The sequence below is a fragment of the Vespa mandarinia genome, chromosome 13 (genome assembly GCF_050613455.1).
Source record: "Vespa mandarinia isolate Hongniang chromosome 13, ASM5061345v1, whole genome shotgun sequence".
NCBI lineage: Eukaryota > Metazoa > Arthropoda > Insecta > Hymenoptera > Vespidae > Vespa > Vespa mandarinia.
The window spans coordinates 5,253,242-5,279,767 of record NC_140822.1 but is presented as its reverse complement, the minus strand read 5'-3'; the positions used below and the strand labels follow the sequence as shown (position 1 = coordinate 5,279,767).

The window sequence follows — 26,526 nt, the reverse complement described above, 5'->3', positions numbered from 1 at the left end:
AACGAAATAATGATTATTTTAATTATATTAATAACGAATTTTAAATAAATGAATCCTCTTTTTCTTTCTTTTTCTTTTCAATTAAAAGTGTCGATTCGATTAAACGACTGCTAAATGCAAATTTTTACATATTTTTTTATCACTAATTATCTTGTTCGATATTCTCTATGTAGTCATATAATATATATATATATATATATATATATATATTTTTTTTTTATTATATACAATATATATACACACACACGCACATATACACACACGCACACGCACGCACACACACATACATACACACACATAGTACGTATATATATACATACATTCATACATACATATACATATATACATACATATATATATACATACATTCATACATACATATACATATATACATACATATATATATACATACATTCATACATACATATACATATATACATACATATATATATATATATATTTACATATACATATATATTTATATTTACATATATATACATATATATTATACATATATATTATGAATATACACATAATATATTCATATATAAGTATATAATCTATATATAAAAGTTATATACACGAATGAAGTTTAATTCAAGGTGGTTACTAGTAGTAAATATTCTCCTTAGTTCAAACTATTGACACGTGAATGAGCTTCGAATAGAACATTTTGCCCTGAAAGGGCTATTTCTTCGACTTTTATTCGCTTTCTCTCTCTCTTTCTCTCTCTCTCTCTCTCTCCCTCTCTCTCTGTTTTTCACTTTTTCCCACTCTCTCATACTATCTCTATTTCTCTTGAAAAGTACGAAATACTTAAACAGATTTCCCACTGGGTTCTATAGGATATTTCACGTTGAATGGCATAGTTTTCTTTTCATATTTTTTTCTCTCTTCTTGTTTCCCTTCTTTCGTTCTTTTTTAAAGAAGAAAAAAGAAAAGAAAATAAAATAAAAGAAAAAAGCAAGAAGAAAAATAAAGAAACGAAAAGAAAGAAGGATAGCTCGGCCCAACTTGCCTTGATCTGACTTGGCTTGGCTTGGTTTGGCTTGACTTACCTTGGCTTGGTTGTAGGAGTCGATTGAAATGACTGACTCGGCACGCACGACTTCCTACGAACTGTTAATGGACAACAGAATCCTTTTCGTCGATGATCATTTATCGAAGGCGTGATTGGAAAGTTCCAATATAAAAGTTTCTATGCGATCGTTAGAAAGCCACGTTATTCTACGATAACCGATTACTTCTCGAAAGATTTTTTTCTTTTGTTTTCTTTTTTTTCACAAAAAAAATTTATTTCTTCTTATTCCTATTCTTTTTTATTAACTTTTATCCGTCTCCTCTTTTTTCGTGAAAATCCATGCCGGAGGATTATCAACAATTTCTTTTTCTTTTCTTTTCTTTTCTTTTTTCATTTTTATTTTCTTTTTTCTTTTTTTCTTTTTCTTTCTTTTCTTTTTTCTCTCCTTCTTTTTCCCTCTCTTATCACTTATTTTTCAATCGAAACGCTTCACCAGCTTGAAAAGTGACTATCGAAAGATATATAAAAAGTTTCATGAAGTAGAAGTTACCAGAAAGTTTCTAACGCGAATATTTCTTTTCGAATGCAAACAATCTTTCTTGTAATAATTTCATTTCCGATCTTATTTGTTCGTTTGTTTCTTTTTTCTTCAGTTTGTTTTTCTTTTTTCTTCTCTTTCTCTTTTTTTTTAATTCATAATAATAATATATAATATTTTATATATTAATATTATGAGTTAATTATAACTCATATAATTTATATATGATATAATTTTATTAACATATAATAATAAAATACTAATAAAATTTCAACTTTAATATGAATAGTTATTTCAAGATTAGATTCGCCCTTGTCATTTTATGCGCATTTTGTCGATAAAGTAAAAGAAAATTCAATATATTGATTTACTAGTTCTACAATATTATTTATTTTTCCTTTTTCCTTTATCTATTTATTTTTAAATTAACAAAATATAAATATAATAATATTTAAAAATATAATTTTATTATCAGTTTTATTATTTATCTACCTATTAATTATTTTTATTAATTTATTAATCAAGTATAAATGAAATTTAAAATAAGTAATATTTTAAGGTAATGTAATGATAATTTATAAAAGAGTGAGAAAAAAGAAAAAAAAAAGGAAGAAAAATATTGAAGAATAAGCGTTAACTAATGAATCTTGAAAAGAAATCGAGAGAGAAAAGAACTAGAATCGTAGAAACGATTGAAAAACCGTGAAATAATAAGAATACTGCGTAACACGATCACAAGCAGTAGCATCCACGGCATAAGAATCATTTCAGCTGATCACATTCTTGTCGAATCGCGTGAGCAAACGGAAAATTCCGTTTCACAATTTATGTTCAATATTCTATTCACAAAATCGATTAGGAGTCAAGTTATCAAAAGATATTTTTGACGATAATATAAATTTGCTATTATTATTATATATATTTATAGTATAATAATATTATAGTATATAAATATATTTTAATATTGTGTAATTATTTATATAATATTATATATAATTATTTCATTTTATTATTTTATTTTAATGATAAATGAATATATATATATATAATTTCATAATTTTTTAAAATACTTGATAACATTAATTAAAAAATTAGATATTATAATTTAAATAAAAGTGTTAAGTAATAAATTATAATAAAAAAAATATTGACATTATTTATAATTCATACTTCTGAAAAATAAATAACTTCAATTAATATTACAAATAAATATTTTCATTAATACAAAAGATCTTAATATCTTATCGTTAAACTTTGAAACGTGGAAAACATATTTCTTTTCTCAGGTTTTACATACATAGAATTATTCGAATAAACAAAATTAAAAAGAAGAAAAAAGGATACCAGAAAATGCGGTTTTACATATCAAAAGTATTTGATAAAATGTGAAACTGGATATCATTGTAGGAATGATAAGTAGATATTCTTGTATATATCTTCCTCTTCCAATATGTCTTTGACATATATATATTTTCTTTTTTCAATAGTCACATTTTATTTAGTTAATACCTTTAGAAAATTTATCTCTCCATTTTATTATCATCGAAATATATATATATATATATATCTTTTACGCGCCCACGCTCTTTAACAAATGTATTGTCCTCAAAAATAAACTCATAGTTAAAAAAAAAGCCTGCGCGTGCTTCGGTGACTAGAAAAATATTATATTAAACGTTTACATATCTCATCTATATTCCATTCCGAATAAATACGAATAAAAAAAAGAAAGAAATGCAAAAGAATAAAAAAAAAAACAAATAGAAAATTCAAAAAAAAAATTAGGAAAAAACAAATATCAAACATGAATGACCGATAAACGATATTGCTTTTTTGATACGAATGATATATATCCGATATAGAATATGCGTACATATATACATATCAAATTTTAATAAAAATGTTTAATTATATTAATAGTATATATAATAATATACATATATAGAAAAGTTTGCGATGATCATTTGATATCATTTTTACAATTAAATACTTCGACCTATTTTTTTTGGATCCGAATAATATATATATATATATTTTTTAAATATATAAATTATTATTATTAATGTATATATTATCAAAAAATTTTGATTTAGAATTTAAATAGAAATATTAAATTATATTAATAATATACATTATAATATACATGAATATATATATAAATATAAATATAAATATATATATATATATATATATATTGTGAAAAATTCTTTCAAATATTATATCAACATTTTCATCTCAATTATTGATTTTTACTATTAAACACTTCGACCTTTATCTCTTACGATTCGTTGCGTTATCTAAGCTATGTGCTGAAGGATGAGAAAGCTTCAGAGAAGGCAAGGATAGTAGAGCAAGGCACGCACGATGTTGGGTTAGACGGAATGGGATGCGTGCGTTCATTTCTTCTTTTTCTCTTTTTTCACACTGATCTCCCCTCTAAAAAGAAACTACAGCTTCCAAGAAAATTGCATTCTTCAGCAATCTCTTCGAGACTCTACTTTTGTTCCATTTCTCTCTCTCTCACTCTCTCTCTCTCTCTCTCGCTCTTTCTCTCTTTCTTTCTCTCCCTCTTTCCTACGGACTATTTCTTCTTCTTTCTTATTCGTTCCACACTTTTTACTATGTTTGATAGGGTTTCTTCTTCCTCTTTCTCTCCATCTCTTTCTCTCTCTCTCTCTCTCTCTCTCTCTCTCTCTCTCGCTTTTTGTTATTTCTTTTAATAAAACGATACTTCTACTATTACTATTAGTATTGTATTACTATTATTGTTATTATTACTGGTACGGTAAAAAATAAAAAAAAAGAAAAAAATATTTATACAAGAAATTACAATATGATATGAATTATTGAATATAAAGAGGAAAATGTTGGTAAACTAAATGTTAAAATTTTCATAATCTTTTATTTTTCTTTCTATTTAATTATAAACCTCATCAAATATTTTCGATTATTGTACGATATGAATTATGAAATTGGAGAATGGAATGTTAGAAAAAGATTAGAAAAAATAAATGTTTACGTTTCTCTAATTTTCTGTTCTATTTTCTAATTTGGTTTGGTCAATTTAAAACGGATGAAAATAAAATGATTAATTTTAGTAAAAATGTCAAATTATATTGGAATTATTTATTATACATATTTTCCGAAAATAATAATTTTTACTAAAATTATGAAAATAAAATTACATATATATATATATATATATATATATATATATATATATATATATATATATTTAAATACAAAATGTTTTAAGTTCACAAGTAGAGACAAGAAAAAGAGTATTATATAAACATAGACTTAAAAACGTCTTTATTTAAAATTTTTAATGAAAATTAAATTATTATTATTATCAATTCCGCGTAATGACGTTCTATTATATTTAATATAATTATTCAATATATATTAAATATAATATATTAAATATAATTGTACAATTTGAAAATATCCACAGTTTACTAGTGCTTTGAATCGTTGTTGAAAAAGCCTTTTTGATACTGCGTCAATTATGTTCTGCCCATATATGATTATTATGAATGTTAAAATATCTTCTCTTGTAAACTTTGTTTCATAGATTTATAGTTATCCTTAATGAAAAATAATTGTATCTTTTTTAGTAGTTTGCACGAACGTAAGCATTCAAAAAAATTTTACACGCTCTTTTATTTTTATTTTTAGCTGTCATTTCTCGCACGATTAGCACATTATCGTATTAATAATAGGAACAAGTCGAAGTTATATATTTTTATATATTTTTAAATAAAGCGTTACTAATTTATAAAACATTTTTTGCTTCTTTTTCTTTTATTTCTTATTTCTTACTTAAATAAAATGTACTGGCACAATTCAATGGAAAGATATTTAGAATACATAATATATATAATATATATAATATATAATATATATAATATATATAATATATAATATATATAATATATATAATATATAATATATAATATATATAATATATTGTATAGTCTATATACATATATAGTATGTATATACATATATATATCTATATATATATATATATATATATATATGTATATACATATATATATATATATACATACATACATACATACATACAATTGTGTATATTTCAATTTATATATACTGACATATATACACATATATACGCACAAGCACGTATACATAACATATATATATAGAGAGAGAGAGAAAAAGAGAGAGAGAAAAAGACAAAGAAAGAGAGAAAGACAGAGAAAAAGAGAAAGAGAGAGAGAGATACGTATAAATAAATATATATATATATATATGTACATACTTTGTATATGTCATGTATATACATACATCTATATGTAAATATATATATAGACCATTTAAATAAATACTTGCAACTGGTTAAAGTTATAAAAATGTTTATCAAGAGAAATTTTGCATAGCTTTGCACGATTCAGCTGCAAAGTGCATATCAAAAAACCTTCTTTTTTGTTATCTCGTAGCCTTTCCGAATTATAAAGGTCAACGTAGTTTGTATTTTAAATGAATACCTTTGTAATATTTTTGTTATATTCATACAGTAGTTCTCATACTTGTGATCAAAATAATATTCGACAAAAAAAGATTTTCTATTATTTATCGTTTAAGAGTTAATTATAACATCTCAAAGATTAACTAACAGATACATATTCTACTGTAGATTTTATTTCATACAAATTTATATTTATATAGATGCATAAGCATTAAAAATCTGTCTCGCTGATCTCTGTGAATCGTAATAAAATCTTTTCACGAAAAAATGTTTTATCAAGCATTTTTCAGTAAGTGTAATTTAACGGTATTCTACGACTCCTAACGAAGTTCTACTAACGAACCCAGTTGGAGTGGTTGGATATACTCTGGATTGTAAATATTTCCGGTAAAAAAAAATAATAATAAAAACAAAGATAAAAGAAAAAATTAAAAAAAATCAAATTAACGAATAAATCTAGCCCTCATATAAATCTAAGAATAACTCTTACTCAGTCGTATTATTTAATAAAAAGATTAGTCTAATAATTTTCTTAATAACCAAAAAACCTAGCTTAAACGTTCATCGACATACATTGGATGTACTACTGTAGAATATTTGTTATACAACAAATAAATATTTAAAAGAAAATTGGATAAATATTTTATCATCGTACACCTTTGAATATTTAATAAAATAAAATTTCTCTTCAATTATAAATTCGGAAAGCATTTTCTCGTGAACTATTGATTCAAAAAAAAAAAATAAATAAAATAAAAAGAAAGAAAATAACGAAAACAAATTATTATCATTTTAAAGAGAATTAAGAGAACTTTCGAATAACGTGTTACTTGACATCCGTTGTTATTTAAGATTTTTAATAGATGATATCAGTCATCTTAGGTAATTAGCGCAAAGTGACTGATATAATGAGGATCTATTTCTCGTCAAAAATGAGATTGAACTGTCACGGCGTTTTTCGAAAAAATCATTAGACTTCATGATAATCCTGGTGAACACTTTTCGTTGAGAAACTATATATACATATATATATGTGTGTGTGTGTGTGTGTGTGTGTGTGTGTGTGTGTGTGTGTGTACAATATATATGTATATATATATATGCATCTATCTACATGTAAGTTTTATTGTATTTACAGGTATTTGTAACGTTAACAAAAAATCGATCAGGAGTATAACTTTAGGAGAGTGTTTTTGCAGGTGGTTTAACAGTTTGAACGGAAGTATTCTTTATCGATTCGTTCCACAAGGGTGTCTCCGTCCATAAAAGGGCAATCGACCTTCGTCGTCCTACCCTTCTCTTTCCCTCTACTCTCACCCTCTCCCTTTCTCTCTCTCTCTCTTTCTTTTTCTTTTTCTCTCTCTCTCTCTTTCTCTCTCTCTCTCTTTTTTCTTTCTATCTCTCTCTCTCTCACTCTCTCTCTCTTTTTCTTTCTCTCTTCCTTACCACTCTCTCCTTTTTCTTTATCTTTTACTATAGATGAGGAATAAATTTTGTTGAACATGAAAGTGTTCCTAGCTTGATTTCCTCAAAGAGAAAAGCTCCGGCGAATTCAACGTGACGTGAGAACAAGAACGAAGATAAATATCATTTAGACAGACAGGATACTTAGGACATCCTATATATACAATAAACTTATATACGTTTACGAACACATACAATATATATACAATATATACAATATATATATATATATATATATATATATATATATATATATATATATATCACAAATATGTCTGTCAAAATGCGTATTACCTGAAATTTTATCATCCAAGCTGACCCATTTATCAACGATATATAGAAAATTTTTTATCATTCAAAAATCATACGATTTTATTATATACGATATATAGAATAATTATTTTCATTAATAATGGTTTCTTTCCTTCTCATAATCGTAAAATATCTTTTTTCTCTTTTCCTAATCGCTTCCTGTGAATAATAATTCTCTGAAGAATATGATTTGCCTTGATTATAAAAAAAAAGAAAAAATACGAATTCTTTATTAATAAATCATATCATAATAATCTTCGCATTATAATAATGTATAAAAAAATTGTTTATTATTATTATTTTTTTTTTGGATATTATAAATAAGAAACATAATTGAATTTTGAATATTATTGAAAAAAAAATTGACTGAACTATTTGTTTCGATTAAATTAAAAAATTCATTAATATGATTCACGTAATAACAATCTTAATGATTGTTCTTCACAAAAATTATTAGATTTTTTTTAATCCTATCAATAGTAAACATAATTGAATATTGAATATAAATAAAAGCTGATTAGAAATTATTGCACTTTCAAATGATTTGTTTCAATTAAAACAAAAAATTCATTAATAATGATTCACCATAATAATCTTCACGAGTTTTGATACAAAAATTATTACACTTTTTTTTCAAATCTGTCGATAATAAACATAATTGAATTTTTAATATAAATAAAAGTCAGTTAAAGACTATCGCGCTAAAAAATAATTTGTTTTTATTAAAATAAAAAAATCCATTAATAATGATCTATACCATACATAATCTTCACGATTTTTCTTCATAAAAATTATTACCCATTTTTTTTAATCTTGTCAATAAGAAAAATAATGGAATTTTCAATATAAATAAAAATAAATTGAATTGCATTGATTAAATGATTTGTTTTTATTAAAATAAAAAAGAACCATTAATAATGGTTCATATATACAATCTCCATGATTTTTTCTCATAAAAATTATTTACCTTTTTTTTTAACCCTGTCAATAATAAAAATAATTAAATTTCGAATGGAGAAAAAAAAAGAAGAAAAACAATTTCTCGAACTACGATACGTTTAAGAATTTTTAAGGATACCATACTTTCCTACATTTCTTATTAAATAACACTCGAATGTTCCTCTCGTCTTAATGATTTATTTCCTTTTTCTTTTTTTCCTTTTCCATTTTCGCCAACATCGTTCAAATCGAAATTTTCTGTGTGAAGGGTGAAATGATGAGAAATAGAACAGCATGATATTCGAAGGAAGAATCTCTCTTTTTTCCTCTCTCTCTCTCTCTCTCTCTTTCTCTTTCTCTTTCTGAGAACTTTCTTCCTCCTTTTTCCCTTATCAACGCAATTATGTGCCAATCGACCTTATTATTTGCATCATACATAGATACATACATACATACGCGTGATAAAGCAAACGTGAATATCACTGAAATTACACTCTCTTTCTCTCTCTCTCTCTCTCTCTTTCTTTCTCTCTCTTCCTTTGAGGAATCAATGAAGGGAAAAAAAAAACAAACAAAAAAGAAAAAAAGGAAATAAAAAGGAAAAAAGGAAGGAAAGAAAAAGACACTTTGATCGTCTCTGCTCATTATCCACCAAGAATCATCCTTATATTTGACCTAATCAAGATAGATCTATGGTAGTATGATTAATGACAGGCGAATAATGTTAGGCGAATGGCGATATACGGGGTGTCTCATTTAATTCCATGCATTTTATTACGTAAACGAGAAGAATGTGATCTAACAAGTCATTTCCTTCTTTCTTTTTATTTTTCTTGATTTTTCTTTCTTTTCTTTTCTTTTTTTTTTACTTTCCATCAATTATCTATAATGGACTATGAAATAGAAGGAAAATGAAAAAAGAATACAGAGGGAGAGAGAGAGAGAGAGGGAGAGAGAAAGATAGAAAAAAATAGAAGGAAATTTAGCTTCCAATTTCCTTCTTATAGTACCAGGAGTTTGGATTAGCTCGGACGATCGCACCATCTTTTTTTTTCTTTTTTTTCTTTCTGTCTCTCTCTCTCTCTCTCTCTTTTTTTCTCTTTTTCTCTCTCTCTGTCTCTCTCTCTTTTTTTTTCCTTTCATGACGTCAACATTACGCACGAGAACAACGCTATTTTCAGTTGGCCTGTTCTCGGTATTTCAATCTTTCAATTTTTCTTTTTCACTTTTTCTTCGTTTTCTTTTCTACTTTTTTCCCTTCCGACTAATAATGATAAAGAGGCTCGTGAAAAAAATGTTTCACATGAAAATAACTATAAATATATCTGTACCGAAATAAATTTTCTTTTTTAAACATTCACAATTATTTTAAGTACTTGATGATTTTTTTGTTATTTTTTTCTTTCCTCTTAACGCATAATTAGAGTAACCATCTGATCCGCCACGATCTTAACATCATTCGCCTTAACATTATAATAACGTGGTAATGGTTTTTAATTTATAAAAAGAAAGTTTTATGTTCGGACGTACTGATAAATGGAACGATTGGATTGGTTCTATCTTGCCTCTAGTAATTCGGCAAGGAAATAAAAAGGAGCAAAAAAAAAGTTTAAGGACAAGAAGGGCAAAGAAATAAAAAAATAAAAAGAGAAAAAGAAAAAAGAAAAAGTTAATCGATGAATCAGAAACTCCAAGAAGATCTTAGATATTCAAATGGTAACTTGAAGAACTTTATACATAAAGAAAGTCGATCTTCTCAAGCTTACTTTCAATCCGTTTTAACACTATTATTTCGAAATTATGCATTAAAATTAAAATCAAATTCGTATGCGAGATATTATCATATAATACAATGTACTTTTGTATATTCTTTTGTATATAATATACTTTTGTATATAATTCAGTACTCTTGTACTGAATTATTATAGTACATATATATACACACACACACACACACACACACACACACACATATATATATATATGTAGTATTATTAGAGTTACATACATACATATATATATATATATATATATATGTATACACTAGTATAGTATATGCATATATATTTACATACACATATATTTGTATACAATAGTCTATCATACAAATATATTGTGTATAATAATCTATTAAAGAATTAAAATTTATATAATATAATTTAGAAGACATTAAAAAGTAATTAATATTATTATAAAATGGAATTTCTTTGATTTAATCTAAATTAAACTTGTCTAATTGTTTTGATTAGAAAAATATATTATATTATTATATATATACATATATATATATATGTATATAATAATGATTGTACGTGATACATTCTAATCGCATTAACTATGATTAGAAATAATTGATTTTAAATAATAAATAATATCATTTTGGTAATATCAGAAAAAAATAAAGAAGTAAAAAAATAAAAAGATAAAAAAAAGAAAACTTACCAAAAGGTAGTAAAAGGAGCCATGTCCATTGTACAATAAACGAATCGTCTAATAATCTTCTAATAATTTTTCTTTTTAAGATACACGTAACGTAAAAGAAATTAGGACGAATGTGCCATATCTCCTACCACGACGGCGAGACGGCAAGGACTGAGTGCGAGCATCGCTTCTGTCGATTACTGCGCTTGATCCCAACTACTACACTATTACTGCTACTACGTACTATACGAGTCACCGTATACGAGTCTGCGCATTATTATCTTTCCTTAGCGATCAACCACACTCCGTTATTCCTTCCCTACGTAAATAAAAGCTAGACATACTCGATACAATCTTAATTGCACGGGGAATAATATTTTCAAAGTAATTAAATCAAAGGTATACGCACGCAATACGCAAACGCACGAAATTAATTAATTGATACTTCGATCTCAATTGAGATGTTGTTTATTAAATATTTGACCAAATAAAAAATTGACTTCATTTGTTTCATTGATTAGGGACGAAGAATAATTTTTTTAAAAGAAAAAAAAAAAGGAGAAAGAAATCAATTCACTTATACATTATTTTTACTTGATAACCTTATCCACGTATTTTGTAAATAATTTTAATGTTAATTTAAATCTCGAAGACATAAGAATAGTTTTATCATCAATTAAATTTCGTATCTTTTCATTTTGATATTTTTCATTAATTCGTAATTCGCGCTAAGATGGCGCTAATGTGTCGATGAGAACCAATAACATTCTTAGCGGGATTTAAATCGAATTGGATAATTCAATAATACAATAGAAAATATTCACAGAATATAAATTTATTGACTTTGTATTATCGTGAAAATGTTTGATACGTTAACAACATATAAGTGTTGTAAGGACACACGCAGGTTAAACGCTCGAGGGTTAAACATCACGCTTGACCGAAATTACGTACTTATATAATTATCTCTTTAATAGTATACTATAGCTTCTACCTGCTGACCGTTCCTCTTCTAAACTACATCCTACTTATCACCAAGTTTACAAAGTTACGAAGGATTTCGAACGTAAAACGATTTCTGCTTGGTCTCTGTTCTAACCACAGCTAATATACATGTACCACAAACTATAACACATTATTATTATCATCAAATAGATTGAAAAATTTATCGATTTAAAAAATTTTCTTCTTTTAAAAATATCGACTCGTTTATATTATATAATATTATTTGCTATCTACATTTTATTATTATTATTATTAGTATTATTATTATTATTATTATTATTATTATTATTATTATTATTATTATTATTATTATTATTATTATTATTATTATTATTATTATTATTATTATTATTATTATTATTATTATTATTATTATTATTATTATTATTATTATTATTATTATTATTATTATTATTATTATTATTATTATTATTATTATTATTATTATTATTATTTGTATTATAATTATTATTCTTTTTTTCTTTTTTATTTTGAAATCTTCATATCAAAATTCACTCTTCTAACCTCTTATTCTTATTGCTCTATGATCCTATTATGGTTCTTAACTTGAATACGTGCACACATACTTGGTTACACGTATAGAATTTCATAGCACTGTACTCTGCAGATATGAGATTTGTTGTGTATTATGTACATATACAACTATTAGTATATACATATACAACTTTAAAATCAAATTAAAATAAACCTCTAAACAACTCAATCATATATTATTATTGTTATATACAATATTTATGTCTAATTCTAAAATCAGCTTAATTTAAAAATCATAGTAAAAGATTATATATATACATATATATTGTGTGTGTGTGTGTGTGTGTAAAAGTAAAAGAAATAAAAAATGTTTAAATTTCTGAAGTAATACTCACAAACGTCAATCAGACGTAAATTTCTTAAATTCGTAAAAAAAGTAAAAAAAATTAATTTAGGAGCTCTAATATTTACATTAACATGCACGTACATGCACACACGCGTATTCGTATGAGAATACATAGAAAATAATAAAGACGTTAATTAAATACTTTGTATTGTTATGTTTTATACTTAATAATAGATATACAGATAATTCTACTAATTAAATTTATTGGTTGAAAATAAACAATTTTCTATCTCTTGTACTTTTTCTCAGAAGCTGCGAAATACAATATTTTATTAAATATCCTAAAAAATTGAAATTGTTAACGCAAAAAAATTTTACACGCTTTATTTTGAACATATGGTATATCATGAAATAATATAATTTTCTGCTATCATGCAGAATTAAAATTTGAGAGTCTCGAAAAATTATGTATTATATTTTATTTTGTTCAAAAGATAATTAAAATAAAATGAAAATTTTAATAAAATGTTTAACCAACTTATGATAATTATTACAATTAACAGAAAGACTTACCTTAGTAGTAACACATTACTCATTTTGAATCTATTAGAACAGTCATCGAAAAGTTAAAAAACTACAATATCGACATATCTATCCTTTTTATCGACTAACACAATTTGTTCAATGCTTACCATGAATCGATATTACCGATCCGTGATACATTATTGCTTATCATTAGAGTAAGTTAAAAAAAGATCAGATTCAAATAAAAATTTGTTGTTATCAACAATTTATTATTATCAACAATTTTAGTAATCATAAAATTTCGTGACAAAATTCGATCTTCTCTAATGTCAATTAAGTTAATTTAATTATCTAAAATAATGTTATTACATTATTGTTACAAGTAATTTTTTTCTTTTTCTTTGGTGTTTTCTTTTTTTTTTTATTTACCCTACACTCGCATATTTAAAATTCCAAGAAAACGACAAAGCAAAGCGATCGCACGGTGAGCAAAGAAAAGTCGAAAGAAATTTCAAGAATGTCAGTATTGAATAGAGAACATTCGTGTAGCGGCATAATAATTAAGTCGTGGGAACTATTCAGGTGTTCATTTTTCAGGTGTAGAAAGTATTGTTGTTCGGCTAACATCTGGCGACTATTATTCATGACGTAAAATCTTCGTGTACCTGTACTCTTCTTTTGGAACATCAGGTGAAAAAAAAGAGAAGAAAAAAAAAATAATAAAAATAAATTTTACCAAGGTCATTCATCAATCGAACGAGACATTTTCTTCTATAACCGTGTTAGATTACATAGAAATTATATTAGATATTACATAAAAATCTGTACTTGATCGGCATTATAAAGTTATCAAACACAAGATCCATAGGCTAATTATCAAGTTAAATGCTATTATATCAGATCATTCTTATATAAAACGATAGTTTGATCATAACCATTTCATCATGAAATCTGACATTAGTCAATAACCAAAATTATAATCAAATAATATATATTAGCTTTTTAAAATTCGTTATTATTAAAAGAAAACTAGCCACATGGATGAGCTAGGGAAAGAAAGAAAATACATAATAAAAAAAATGAAAAGAAACGCAAGCTTGAAAGTGAATCTCGATAGAAGATGATGGAATAGTGGAAGAGGGTGGATGAGTTAAGAAGAAGAGGAAGAAGAAGAAGAAAAAAGAAGAGAATATAACAAAGAAGTGGAGAATAGAAGAAGAAGAAGAAGAAGAAAATAAAAGAAAGAGAGAAAGAGAAGATAGGAACGATTTGGCATCTAGCAATAGGCAAGAGGAAAGAGAAAAAAGATACATTTGTGGATGTATGCGCGTATTCTCATTTCTTAACTTGGTGGAAGGGATGTCTAGTTAGATGAATGCGGTGTTAAAGGCGTGGCGTTTAAGGCCAGCCGAGTTAGTTAGACCAATCGGAAGAGAGAGAGGCGTTATCTCGAGCGTATACCCATCTTGTCGGGAGTGTATAACGTAAGTGAGTGAAATAGCGCGATGTGTTGGTGAGTAAGAGAGACAGAGAGAGAGAGAGAGAGAGAGACAAAGAGAAAGAGAGACAGAGACAGAAACAGAAACAGAGAGAGAGAGAGAAAGAGAGAGAGAGAGAGAGAGAGACAAAAAGGTGAAGAAGTGGGAGTAACGTATTGAGTAGTCAGAGAGAGAGAGAAGTTAGCAGTGGCGTGAGTGAGGCGCAATTGTGCGCGCGCGCGCGCGCACCTATTGTGAAAAGTGAGGGAGAAAGATAAGACGATAGTGTATGTGTTGAAGCGAGAGAGAAGATTCGGCAGGTTGGATGGATGCTGGTCCACTGCACGGTGGGGAGTCCACCGTGCACCGTGCATTCGGTTGTGTTATACTCTAAAGGCCTAAATGCGCGCCAGATAGGAGACAGAAAACTCTTTTTAACGGCGTAATTACCGAAGAATTGATTTTGACGCGGTTGGATCCCGAACGAAAGCTCATGGTGGTGTGGGGCTGATAGTAGTAGTATAGAGTATGCTGTCGCGCCATCTTTATACCGGAAAAGAGGGGACCTCCCTTTGACCAGTTCTCTATCTTTCTTCAAACTAATAATTTCGATTCTATCAATAACCAAGGTTATCTTTAACAGTGTTAACAAGATCCAAATATTCGAGGATTATCTTACGTTTGTTCGCTTTAGTTCGTTTCGTTTCGTTTCTTCGTTTGTTTGTTTGTTTTTTGTTTCGTTTCTTTTTTGTTTTTTTTTTCGTTATTTCTTTTTTTGTTTTTGTTTTTTCAAATATATCGAATATATCCTCCTCCATCCCCCATCCCTCCCCCGATGAAAGAGTAGTACGTATTTGTATGCAGAAATTTTTCTTTTTTATTATTATTATTTTTGCTTTTTTTCCCTCCTTTTTCTCCTCGTCTCTTCGTTTTCCCATTTTTGATTTCCCGTTCCTTCGATTCTCATTTCTTTGCTTCTTTTCCTTGTTTGTTTTTTTTTTCTTTTCTTTTTCTCTTAAGAGTCCTTTTGACGGCATTCACGTCAAGTGCATGCAACAATATTAGTGTACATTTTTTGAAATATACGAGAAAAATAAACGATTGACTAAACACGACGGTGATACATACCTCTGTTTAATTCGTTTTCGTGAAATATTTCCGATGTTTTAGATTTGCTTTTTTCCTGATTCTACCTTTCTTTCTTTCTTTCTTATTTTTTCTTTTTTTTTTTTTTTTTATTTATTTATTTTATTTTGTTTCTTTATTTTTTCTCCCTTCTTCTTTATATCGAACCAACGATGACAACGTTTATACCTGTGAAACACCCACCTATTGGTTATTAAATACGGATATAGACATCTTTCATTTTCGTAGAACGAAACATTTCGAATAAAAAAAAAAAGAACAAAAGAAAAGAAGAAAAAAACAACAAATTAGAAGAAGAAAGAACCAACGAAGTGTCCACGAGATATCCAATTGAAAACGAGAAATCGTAATTTTTACTTAAAAAAAAAAAATTTGTTTATATATATATTCACGAAAACCGCGGATACTGAGTGCCAGTCGTTAAGCCAGAAGATGATAAAGAAAGATTGCCCTTCTTTCGTTATTTTTCGTTTCTTTCTAAATTCAACTATGAGGCCGAAGAGTTTGTTAAGGAACAACTGTGGATTTGGCGTTTCGTTTTCCGAAGTATGTCAAGCACCGACGGCTTGATAAAAGTGCTCGCCACTTTTGAGAAGTCGGTGGTGTGCTGAAATCGCTTTGCGACAAGGGAGACTAATTGGTCCTCGCCTGTTCTGAGGCGCCAATGAGAAGCCTGCTCTTATTCAAGGTTCGTAAAACAATGCGATCGATCTCCTTTATGTCTTATTTTACGAACGGTGCATCATTTTTTACACACTGCTTCGTTTCGTTTACTTTTTTTCTTTATTCTTTCTTTTCTTTTTAGAAAACGAACTATATATATATACATATATGTATGCATATATATATATATACATGTGTTTGTGTATGTGTGTATATAAAAATATAGAGAAGAAAATCGTTTTCAATTTTTATACGTATGTATGTATGTATATATATATATATATATATATATATATATATATATATATATATAAGAATATAAAGAAGAAGCTCGTTTTCTAAAATAAAGGAAAAAATAAATAAATAGAAAAATTATTATATATATATATTATATTATATTATATATATATATTATTATGTATATATATTAAAAATTTGTATACATAATATACATATATATATATATATATATATATATATATAAATATATAAATATATGACATTTTTATTTGTTAGAAAAAAAATTATAATATAATTATTGACTCATAATATATATATATATATATATATATATATATATACACCTATCTATAGGTGTCTATATATATTGATTAAATATCTATATTTATTGACTGAAAAAATGATTCTAATCAACCCGCATATTATCGACACATTTTATACTCATCTCATCTGTCAATATATCTTAAGTCTTATCGATGATCAACCGATCGCATATTATTTTTCTTTGAGTAATAGACTAGCGTGAGAAGAAAAAAAAAGGGGAGTAAACTCAGCAAGAGTTTATGGAATATAGATTTGCTTTGAAATCTAAATTATATACCTACCTATCTAAGTTTTCAAGCTACGCAACCGTTGCTTTTACATTTCGTTTGTGAAAAATCAAATGGCAGCGAAAGATTCAAGTACCCGCATATTATCGGCAATGAAACGTGAATCTTCTTTTTTTTCTTTTCCTTTTCTTGTTCTTTTTTTTTTAATTCGACATAATTTCATACAAATATAATATATAAATATTAAAAAAAAATATATGCATATATTCCGCACATATATAAATATATATATATATATATATATATATATATATATATATATATATATTTATTTATTGAAAAATTGACGATACAAATTTCATGTAAAATTTGTATATACGATGAAATATAAATATAAATATAGAAAATAAAATATAGATATAAATTAAATATTACATTGGATATATCAATTTTTCTTAAAATGGAAATCGTTCAATCGATTCATTTAATATTACAACAATGCACAGGAAAGCGATTGTTCCATTGTATTTATATTTTTTTCTTTTTTCCTTTTGATTTTTTTTCAAAACTATTACCTTCCAAGCCATTTATTTCTCTATGTTTTTCGTTCTGGTCTAGCGAATGTATTACTTTGTAGATTTATTTCTTCAGGCGCGTTCTAGAAACACGTATTAAGAGAATGAAACAGAGAAAGAGAGAGACAAAAAGAAAGAAAAAGAGAAAGAGAGAGAAAGGGAGAGAAAGAAAGAGAGAGAGAGTAAGAGAGATAAGAAGAGGTAGATAGATAGAGAGACAGAGAGAGCGAGAGAAAGAGAGAAAGAGAGCGATAAGAAGAGAAAGATAGAGAGAGAGAGAGAGAGAAAGAGAGAGAGAGAGAGAGAAAGAGAGAGAGAGAAAGAATTTTGAAAAGAATTTCATTTATTTGTACGAGAAGAAAGACAACACGAGTGACTGAAAGAGAGAGAGAAAAAGGGAGAAAAAGAGAGAAAGAGAGAGAAAGAGAGGGAAAGAGAGAGAGAGAGAGAAAGAGAGAGAGAGAGAGAGAGAGAGAAAGAGAGAGTCGATCGAGATACTATTTAGAGAATTTATACGTTAACACGTATGCATGTATGTATATACGTATATGTATATCTATGTATGTATGTATGTATATATGTATATAACGTCAAACTCTATAAGAGGATCCGTCGTTTCCTACGTTCTTACGAACTCCGAAGCGGAAAACGGATAATGTAAATAATGTCGCGCGCGTAAAGCGTCGCGCCAGCCGTTAAGGGGCGTGTCGTTTCCTAAAGTAATTTGTAGAAGAGAAGAAAAAGGAAAGACCCTACGAGAGAACGTGATCCCTTTTCCGCGAGTAGTTTCTCTCTTTCTCTCTCTTTCCCTCTCTCTCTCTCTTTCCCTCTCTCTCTCTCTTTCCCTCTCTCTCTCTTTCCCTCTTTCTTTCCTCCTTCCTCTCTCTCTCTCTCTCTCTTTCTCTCGCTCTCTTTCTCTTTCTATCTCTCTTTATCTTCCCGTCTACGAAGGCAGACGAGAAAAGGAAGAAGGAAAAAATAAAATCAAATCAAATCAAACCTTCTTACAGATTTTCGGATGGCAGCTGTCCTCATTACTTATTCGTTTTCCCATACGCACACACACACACAAACACATACTTACATATCTATTTCTTTCATTTAGTTTGTTTACTTATTCGTTTCTAAATGATAACAATTTCTTTTTGTTTCTTTCTTTTTTAGACTTTAATCTCCGATTAATATCTATATAATATAGTAAGAAAATATAAGAATTTAAAAAAAAAGAAAAACAATTAAATGACAATAAACAAAAATAAGTTATAAACAAGTCGCTATATATATATATATACATATATATATATATATATATATATATATATATACATATATTTCTTTTTTCTCATTGTTTTATTAATTATTCTTAAAATATAAGAATTTAAAAAAAAGAAAAGAAATTAAATGACAATAAACAAAAATAAGTTATAAACAAGTCGCTATATTATATATATATATATATCTTATATTTTTCAATTATTACTCGATATTAAGTTACTTATATATATATATATATATACTATATATATATATATGAGTAACTTAATATCGAGTAATAATTGAAAAATATAAGATCTTCGAAGTAATTAAATTGAAAACTGATAATCTATACCTTAGTTCTCTTTCTCTTTCTCTCTCTCTCTCTCTCCCTCTCTCTCTCTCTCTCTCTCTCTCTCTCTCTCTCTGTCTCTTTCAACCTCTCTACTTATGTATGCCAATAATTAATTTTTCTGAATGAGTTCTAGCTAATAATAGTTGAATAGTAACAATTGAATGAACATAGGCACATGTCTTACAACATCCTGGCACGTGCGTAAACAGTTCTTAAGTAATTCAATCTGACGCAGAGTCATGAAACGTCTCGAAATATCCGCACGTTTTTACGTGAAATATTCGCGAGTATGTATTCCGTCAAAAGAGAGAAAGAAAGAGATGGAGAAAGAGAGAGAGAGAGAGAGAGAGAGAGAGAGAGAGAGAAAGAAAGAGTGAGTGCATAGGGTTTGTATCCGTCATCGCTTGCCTTTGAAATTTATGATTCTCTCTCTCTCTCTCTCTCTCTTTCTCTTCATGGAAATATGCTTACGTTATACTCACATCTATGAGAGAAACATAGAAACCATTCTAACGCAATTGCATCTCTTTCGTAGACGACGGCCATAAACTCGGACAAAGAATTTTTGTTCTCTAACTCCTTTACATTTCTCTCTCTCTCTCTCTCTCTCTCTGTCTCTGTCTCTCTTTCTCTCTCTTACTCCTTCTCTTTCTCTTTCTCTTTCTTTTTCTATTTTTTTTCTTTCGTTTTCTTTTTCTTTTTGTTTTATTTTAATTCCTCTTCAGCAAACTTTACGATTGTAACTTTTTTAAGTAAACCTATGGAAACAATGTTATTCATTGTGCTTGCCCGATATTTAATTGTAACAATTATTTATTCTTATTAATATTTTTAATCTATATTTCTTTTTTTTTTGCTTATTTTCTTTCTCTTTTTCTTTCCTTGTTTGCTCATCCGTTTTGGCGGTAGGTATATAAAAGGAATGACCTAAGCGTTCGAACATATGTACAGTTATACGAAATCCGATATTTCCTATTTGAGATTTCTCGTCTGAATGATAAACGAACTAAATTTACGATTAATTTTTTTTATAATTGTAAAGAATAATAAAAAATAAAAAGGAAAAAAAAAGAAAAAAGGAAAAACAAAAAAAATTTTTGATTGATAATACATTAACAATTCTTGTTGAAAAATTGTTCTTACATCATTTATTTATTAGATTAAAGTATTGTAACCATGTAATTTTATCCGATCACGAAATACGTAAAATTAGATATACATTAATTTACATAAGAATATAAAATTATTAAATTCGTTATTAAAATTACTATATTATTTAATTATTATCAAGCTATGATCGATTAATTCGAATCTTTATGTTATGTGATTTGTTCGTAAAACGTCGTTTACAAAATTACAATAATTTATTATTAACATCAAAAAGATCGAATATGATTTATAATGAATCAAAAAAAAAAGAAAAAGAAAAGAAAAAAATGATAGCACAATATCTATATACATGCTGTATTTAATATGATAAATAATTAGAAAAAAAAAAAATTATACGCGTATATATTTATAATAATTATAGATTTTTTGTCAATAACTTTTGTAATGATATTTTTTAATGATGAAAAAAGAAAAAAAGAAAAGAAAAAAGGGAAGATAAAAAGAAAAAAAAAGAAAAAATAAAATGTTATTATTATATTGATTTATCATTGCCGTCATGGAGAAACGCTTGTTACCACGCATGTATGCATCTCTCTCATGGCAAAGTGGTGGGGAGATACGTGATACCGGGATACCGAGACACGAAGTGTGAAGTTTAGTTTTGCTTACGACGACCTTTAGTTCTAGCGCGCTTGTCCTCTGACCTATCGTACATCTCGTATAACATAAAGAGAAATAGAAAGAAAAAATAATATACTTTCGGTTTGAATTAATTCGAATAATAAGTGTTAGATTATATTTTTTTAGTGGTGATTTCGTTTTGATATGTGCCAATTTTCCCGCCAAAAGTTATTATTACTAGTCACGTGACTATCACCTTTGGCTATATCATTATGCAATGTAAGTCGAATCGAATTGTTTTTCTTTTTTTCTTTTTTTAAGTTAATCTAACTAACAAGTTTCGGTCATTAAAATTCATTATATCAAATATAATTAATGATATTATACATAATATATATATATATCTCGAATTTATTAGATGAGATAATAAACGAAAATATGTTTCTCTGTGAATAAAGTTATAAATCTTTATTTATTAATTAGCAATTATTTGCTATTTACAATCTTACCTGTGAACAAAGAAACGATAATTTACGTTTATTATTCACTATTTAAATTTTATTTAATATATTCTTTATGAAATTTCTTAATAATCTCTCGTGCATAGGTCCTATTTCCTAATGCCCGTTTTTTTTCAAAATCTTAACGGCTCGACTTGTAACAAAAGTTAATCGAAGGGCGGGACATGAGATGCGCGGCAAATCTAACTTAAGAAAGTATACTTTCTTTACATATATATTATTATTATGTGTAATTTCTAAGTGATATGAATGCTTGATAATACAAAGATAGATTAAAATAAAAAAAGATATATTATAATAAAAAAATATGCTCGATAAAAAAGAAAGTATATTTTTAGTATGCGTATTTATCTCATTATTATTTTTCTCTTTTTTTTTCTTTTTTTCTTTTTTATATCATTGACATTTTTACAAATTTCGCAATAATAATAATAATAATAATAATAATAATAATAATAATAATAATAATAATAATAATAATAATAATAATAATAATAATAATAATAATAATAATAATAATAATAATTCAATATATTCTGATAAAAGCTCCAAGTACATAACTTAATTAATGAATATACTTGGAAGGTTAAAAAAAAAAGAAAAAGAAGAAGAAGAAGAAATTTTTAGAACAAGTCTGAAAGAGGAAAGGTATAGGTGAAAAAAGAATTAAAAGAAATAACAAAAGAAAAAATAAATAACGAAATATAAAGGGTGGACTCTAAGGTAGAAACGCGTCGGTTCGTCACGGGTAACGAGCTTCAAGACGACGTGGACCATCGAGACTCTCTCGATGTGGCCCGCTCTACCACGCGAGATTTCCGTAGCGCATGCCGGTGGCTTTGTAAGCGAGAAACGTCATCGTAATCTCATCTTCTAACCCTTCAAACTTTTATATATATATATATATATATTCTCGATTCATCGCGAAACATTTCCTTTTTGTTTTTATTTATCTTTTTATTTATCTTTTTTTTCTTCTTTCATTTCACTTGAAAATCTTTCTTTTCCTGCGAATATCTTTTCTTTTCTTTTCTCTTTTTTTTTGAAATTGAAAATATTTTTTTCTAAACTATTTGAGTTTCTCTTTCTCTTTGTCACTAAATTATTACAAATTATATTTTTACTAGCAATACTTAATACAATATTCAATTCGATTAATATCCAATGAATAATAAGAAATAATATATACATATAAAATATATAAATATATATAATATATATATATATATGTATAATTTAATAATCATCAGTTATAAAAAAAAAGGAAAGAAAACGTGACAATTGTAATCCAACATCAGTTTGTTATAAAAAGAAAAAGAAAAAATATATGTTACACTTCCTGATATTTGTTGTTAAAACATATATATACGATAATGGAAAGAGCAGGACACGAGATATATACATACTTACCCAGTAACTTTGTTTTACGGAAACGTTGCATTTCATGACATCATCGTAAACATTGGGCGTCAATGTTGAAAATACCAAAAAAAAAAGGAAAACAAACAGACAAAATGGAAAACATAATCCTAGCGTAATCATACACATTTACTAGTTACAAACAAAATGTTGTATACAAATATATACATTACATATACATATATACATACTTCATGATACGCGTTTTCGTTAATACATACAGGTACGCATATATAAACTGACACGCGTTTAATGACAATGTTTTATGGAAACAATACTTTTTGTGATCGTAAGAAAGAAAGAAAGAGAAGAAATATTAATCGCAATGATAGACTCACAACGATGACGATGACGACGACGACGACGACGAATCACGTGCTTATTTTTACTCGAAGAAGTCCGTCGGTGATTCTTGCAATGTAGGTAAGTCCGATTACATCCAGTGGATGCTTCGTCAGCATAACATGTATTCTTGTTATCATACTGTTCTTCAAGGTTACCTCATTCGTATCTACATTTGAGACACTGGTTTATTCGTTCACGATTAATTTCTCTTTACATCGTCATCTTCTTCTTAGATTTTCTTATTTTTTTTTTCAAGTTTCTATTTATTCGACATCTTCCATAGAAAAGAAAAAACGGAACAAAAAGAAAATAAGCCATATTTATTTTTTTTCTCTTTAAACAACATATTACTCGGTCTTTAGTTATTTTTCTTTTTTTTTCTCCTTTCTTTGTTCCTAAGAATATCACGTAAAATTAAATTTTCAAATTTTAGTTTAAAAATGTGTTATTATATGTTTACGAATTATTTATATATTTTTTAATAATTTAATTAACAATATGTAATATATATTTCACTATATGAGAATGTTTTTTTATAATTTTATGTATATATATATATATTTATTTATTTATTTATTTATTTATTTATTTATTTATTTATTTATTTATCTATTTATTTATATCCATTTAATGTAAAAAAAGAAAAATTTATTTCATTAAATGATAGTTTCTAACACTTCACACACATATATGTTACACAGGTTGATTTATAAATTAAAACCCTGTTAAAATATCTTGCTTGTTAGAGGCAATAGAATAGATATCTATTAAGAAAAGTTTTATGATTCCATAGATAAAATATTTTAAGATAACGAAATAAAACATTCGATTTTAGGTTAAATCGGAAATTAAATGATTTTTAATGTTTATTATGAAACTCTCTGTATTTTTATAATTAATCGCTTATTTTGAATGATTATCTTAAAAAAAATTAAACAAGTATATACACCTAAAGTTAATAATTAAGAAGATATTAAAACATAATATGCTATATAAACGAAAACGGTAATACTAATCTTAGTGAAACTGAAATTTCTAAGAATTATACGCAAAAATTATAAACGTCGTTAATCAATCTCACCAAATGTATAATTGTAACATTTAATTAGATTGTACAAATACAAATATAAATTATTTTTAAACAAATACAAATTATTTTTTGTATCATACGAATACAAATATTAACAAACGTATTATTACTAACGTATTATTATTGACTGTGCATACAAAGAAATAATGGACATTTTAAACATTTATTGAATTAAATAAACTATTATTTTTTATTTGTTATGATAAATTAAATTCAAAAATTTTTGTTTTTAATGAATAGCCCTGATAATATAGTACTTAAATTTATTCATTGAAAGATTGTTTTATATGTTTTCTATTTTTTCACAGCCTCTTAAAATTATTTATATTTAAAAGTATATATAATTATTGATCATATAATTATACACGTTATTAATATTTAACTTTAAGCCTATACTTGTTTTTATAATTTCTTTTAGAATAATTGATTGAAATAGCTAATTAAAGAAAAAAAATGGTATTCCATAAAAGAAACTAAAAATTATTAAACTTTCCGGTAGTCCGGTCTTTTGTTTCGTACTCTTAGAATATTTTACACTTCACGAAATTATGAATTAAAATATTTTTAATTCATAATTCGAAATTATTTTTAATATATTCTTTTCCCTATAGCTTCTAACAGAGGAGTTATTCAATAGATTCTTAATTTATAATCAACGTACGTATATATATATATGCACACATACACACACACACACACACACACACACACGCACGCACGCACACACATATCGAATCTAATTATACGTGAATGATTAAAAGTAATTTGAAATAAATGTTTATTACTATAATTATCTGAATATTAGACTGCATAAAAAAAATAAATAAAAATAAAACTAAAAAATATGAGACTTTTCTTAATATATATATATATTTTTTCTATTGTTCCTAACAAAAAAATTATTCAATAAGCCCTTATATATATATAAATACAATATATATTGTATTATATATATATAATACAATATATATTGTATTATATATATATAATACAATATATATATAAATATATATATATATATATATATTTATATATATAAAAAAAAAACTATACTATACAAAAGATACTATACAATATTAAAAAAAGAGACTAAAAAAAGATACCATACAATATCGAATCTAATCATATGTTAGTTATCAAAAATAATTAAGAATAAATTAGAAATAATTAAAAATAAATTTATCGCTATAATATTATATCAAGATATTTTATGAAAATAGGAACTAGAAATCATTAAATTCGGATACTCATATTTAACCGGAAAGTAAAATATTTCATTTCGTCCTTTTAAAATATTTAACACATCATGAAATCACAAAATCACGGAATCATGAAATCACGAAATCATGTAATCATGAAAATTTTCTTTTCTATTACTCGTAACAAACATAATATTCAACTCCCCTTTAATTTAATTATATCTAATCGACCTTTATATATATATATATATATATATATATATATATATATATATATATATATATAAGTATAGATTTTAAATTCCTAGGAAAAAGAAAACAAAAAAGAAAACAAAAAAAAAAGAACAAGAAGAAACAAACAAAGAAAATAGAAAAAGGGAAAGGATTCGCAAAAGATT

General features: G+C 26.1%; 2 protein-coding genes across 11 annotated transcripts in view; one reads left to right on the top strand and one right to left on the bottom strand.

Moving 5' to 3' along the window:
* LOC118451038 (GTP-binding protein Di-Ras2) overlaps positions 1 to 11,391 on the bottom strand; it is an 83,746-nt gene extending 72,355 nt beyond the window's left edge. For both annotated transcript variants that reach the window (XM_085660906.1, XM_085660905.1), the window contains exon 1: positions 11,212 to 11,391. The gene's annotated coding sequence lies outside the window, so the exon portion shown is untranslated. The remainder of the gene's footprint in view (positions 1 to 11,211) is intronic.
* A 4,660-nt stretch (positions 11,392 to 16,051) lies between these two features.
* Positions 16,052 to 26,526, top strand: part of sim (bHLH transcription factor single-minded) — a 35,292-nt gene continuing 24,817 nt past the window's right edge. For 4 of the 9 annotated variants that reach the window (XM_085660853.1, XM_035881975.2, XM_035881973.2 and 1 more), the window contains exon 1: positions 16,052 to 16,873. Coding sequence is in view for 3 of the 9 variants with exons in the window: in XM_035881973.2 (XP_035737866.2) it covers positions 16,850 to 16,873 (24 nt within the window). In the remaining 6 variants the exon portion in view is untranslated. Of the gene's footprint in view, positions 16,874 to 21,610; positions 21,834 to 23,717; positions 23,918 to 26,526 lie in introns of those variants that run through there. The other 5 variants (XM_035881977.2, XM_035881974.2, XM_035881969.2 and 2 more) reach the window with 2 other exon arrangements.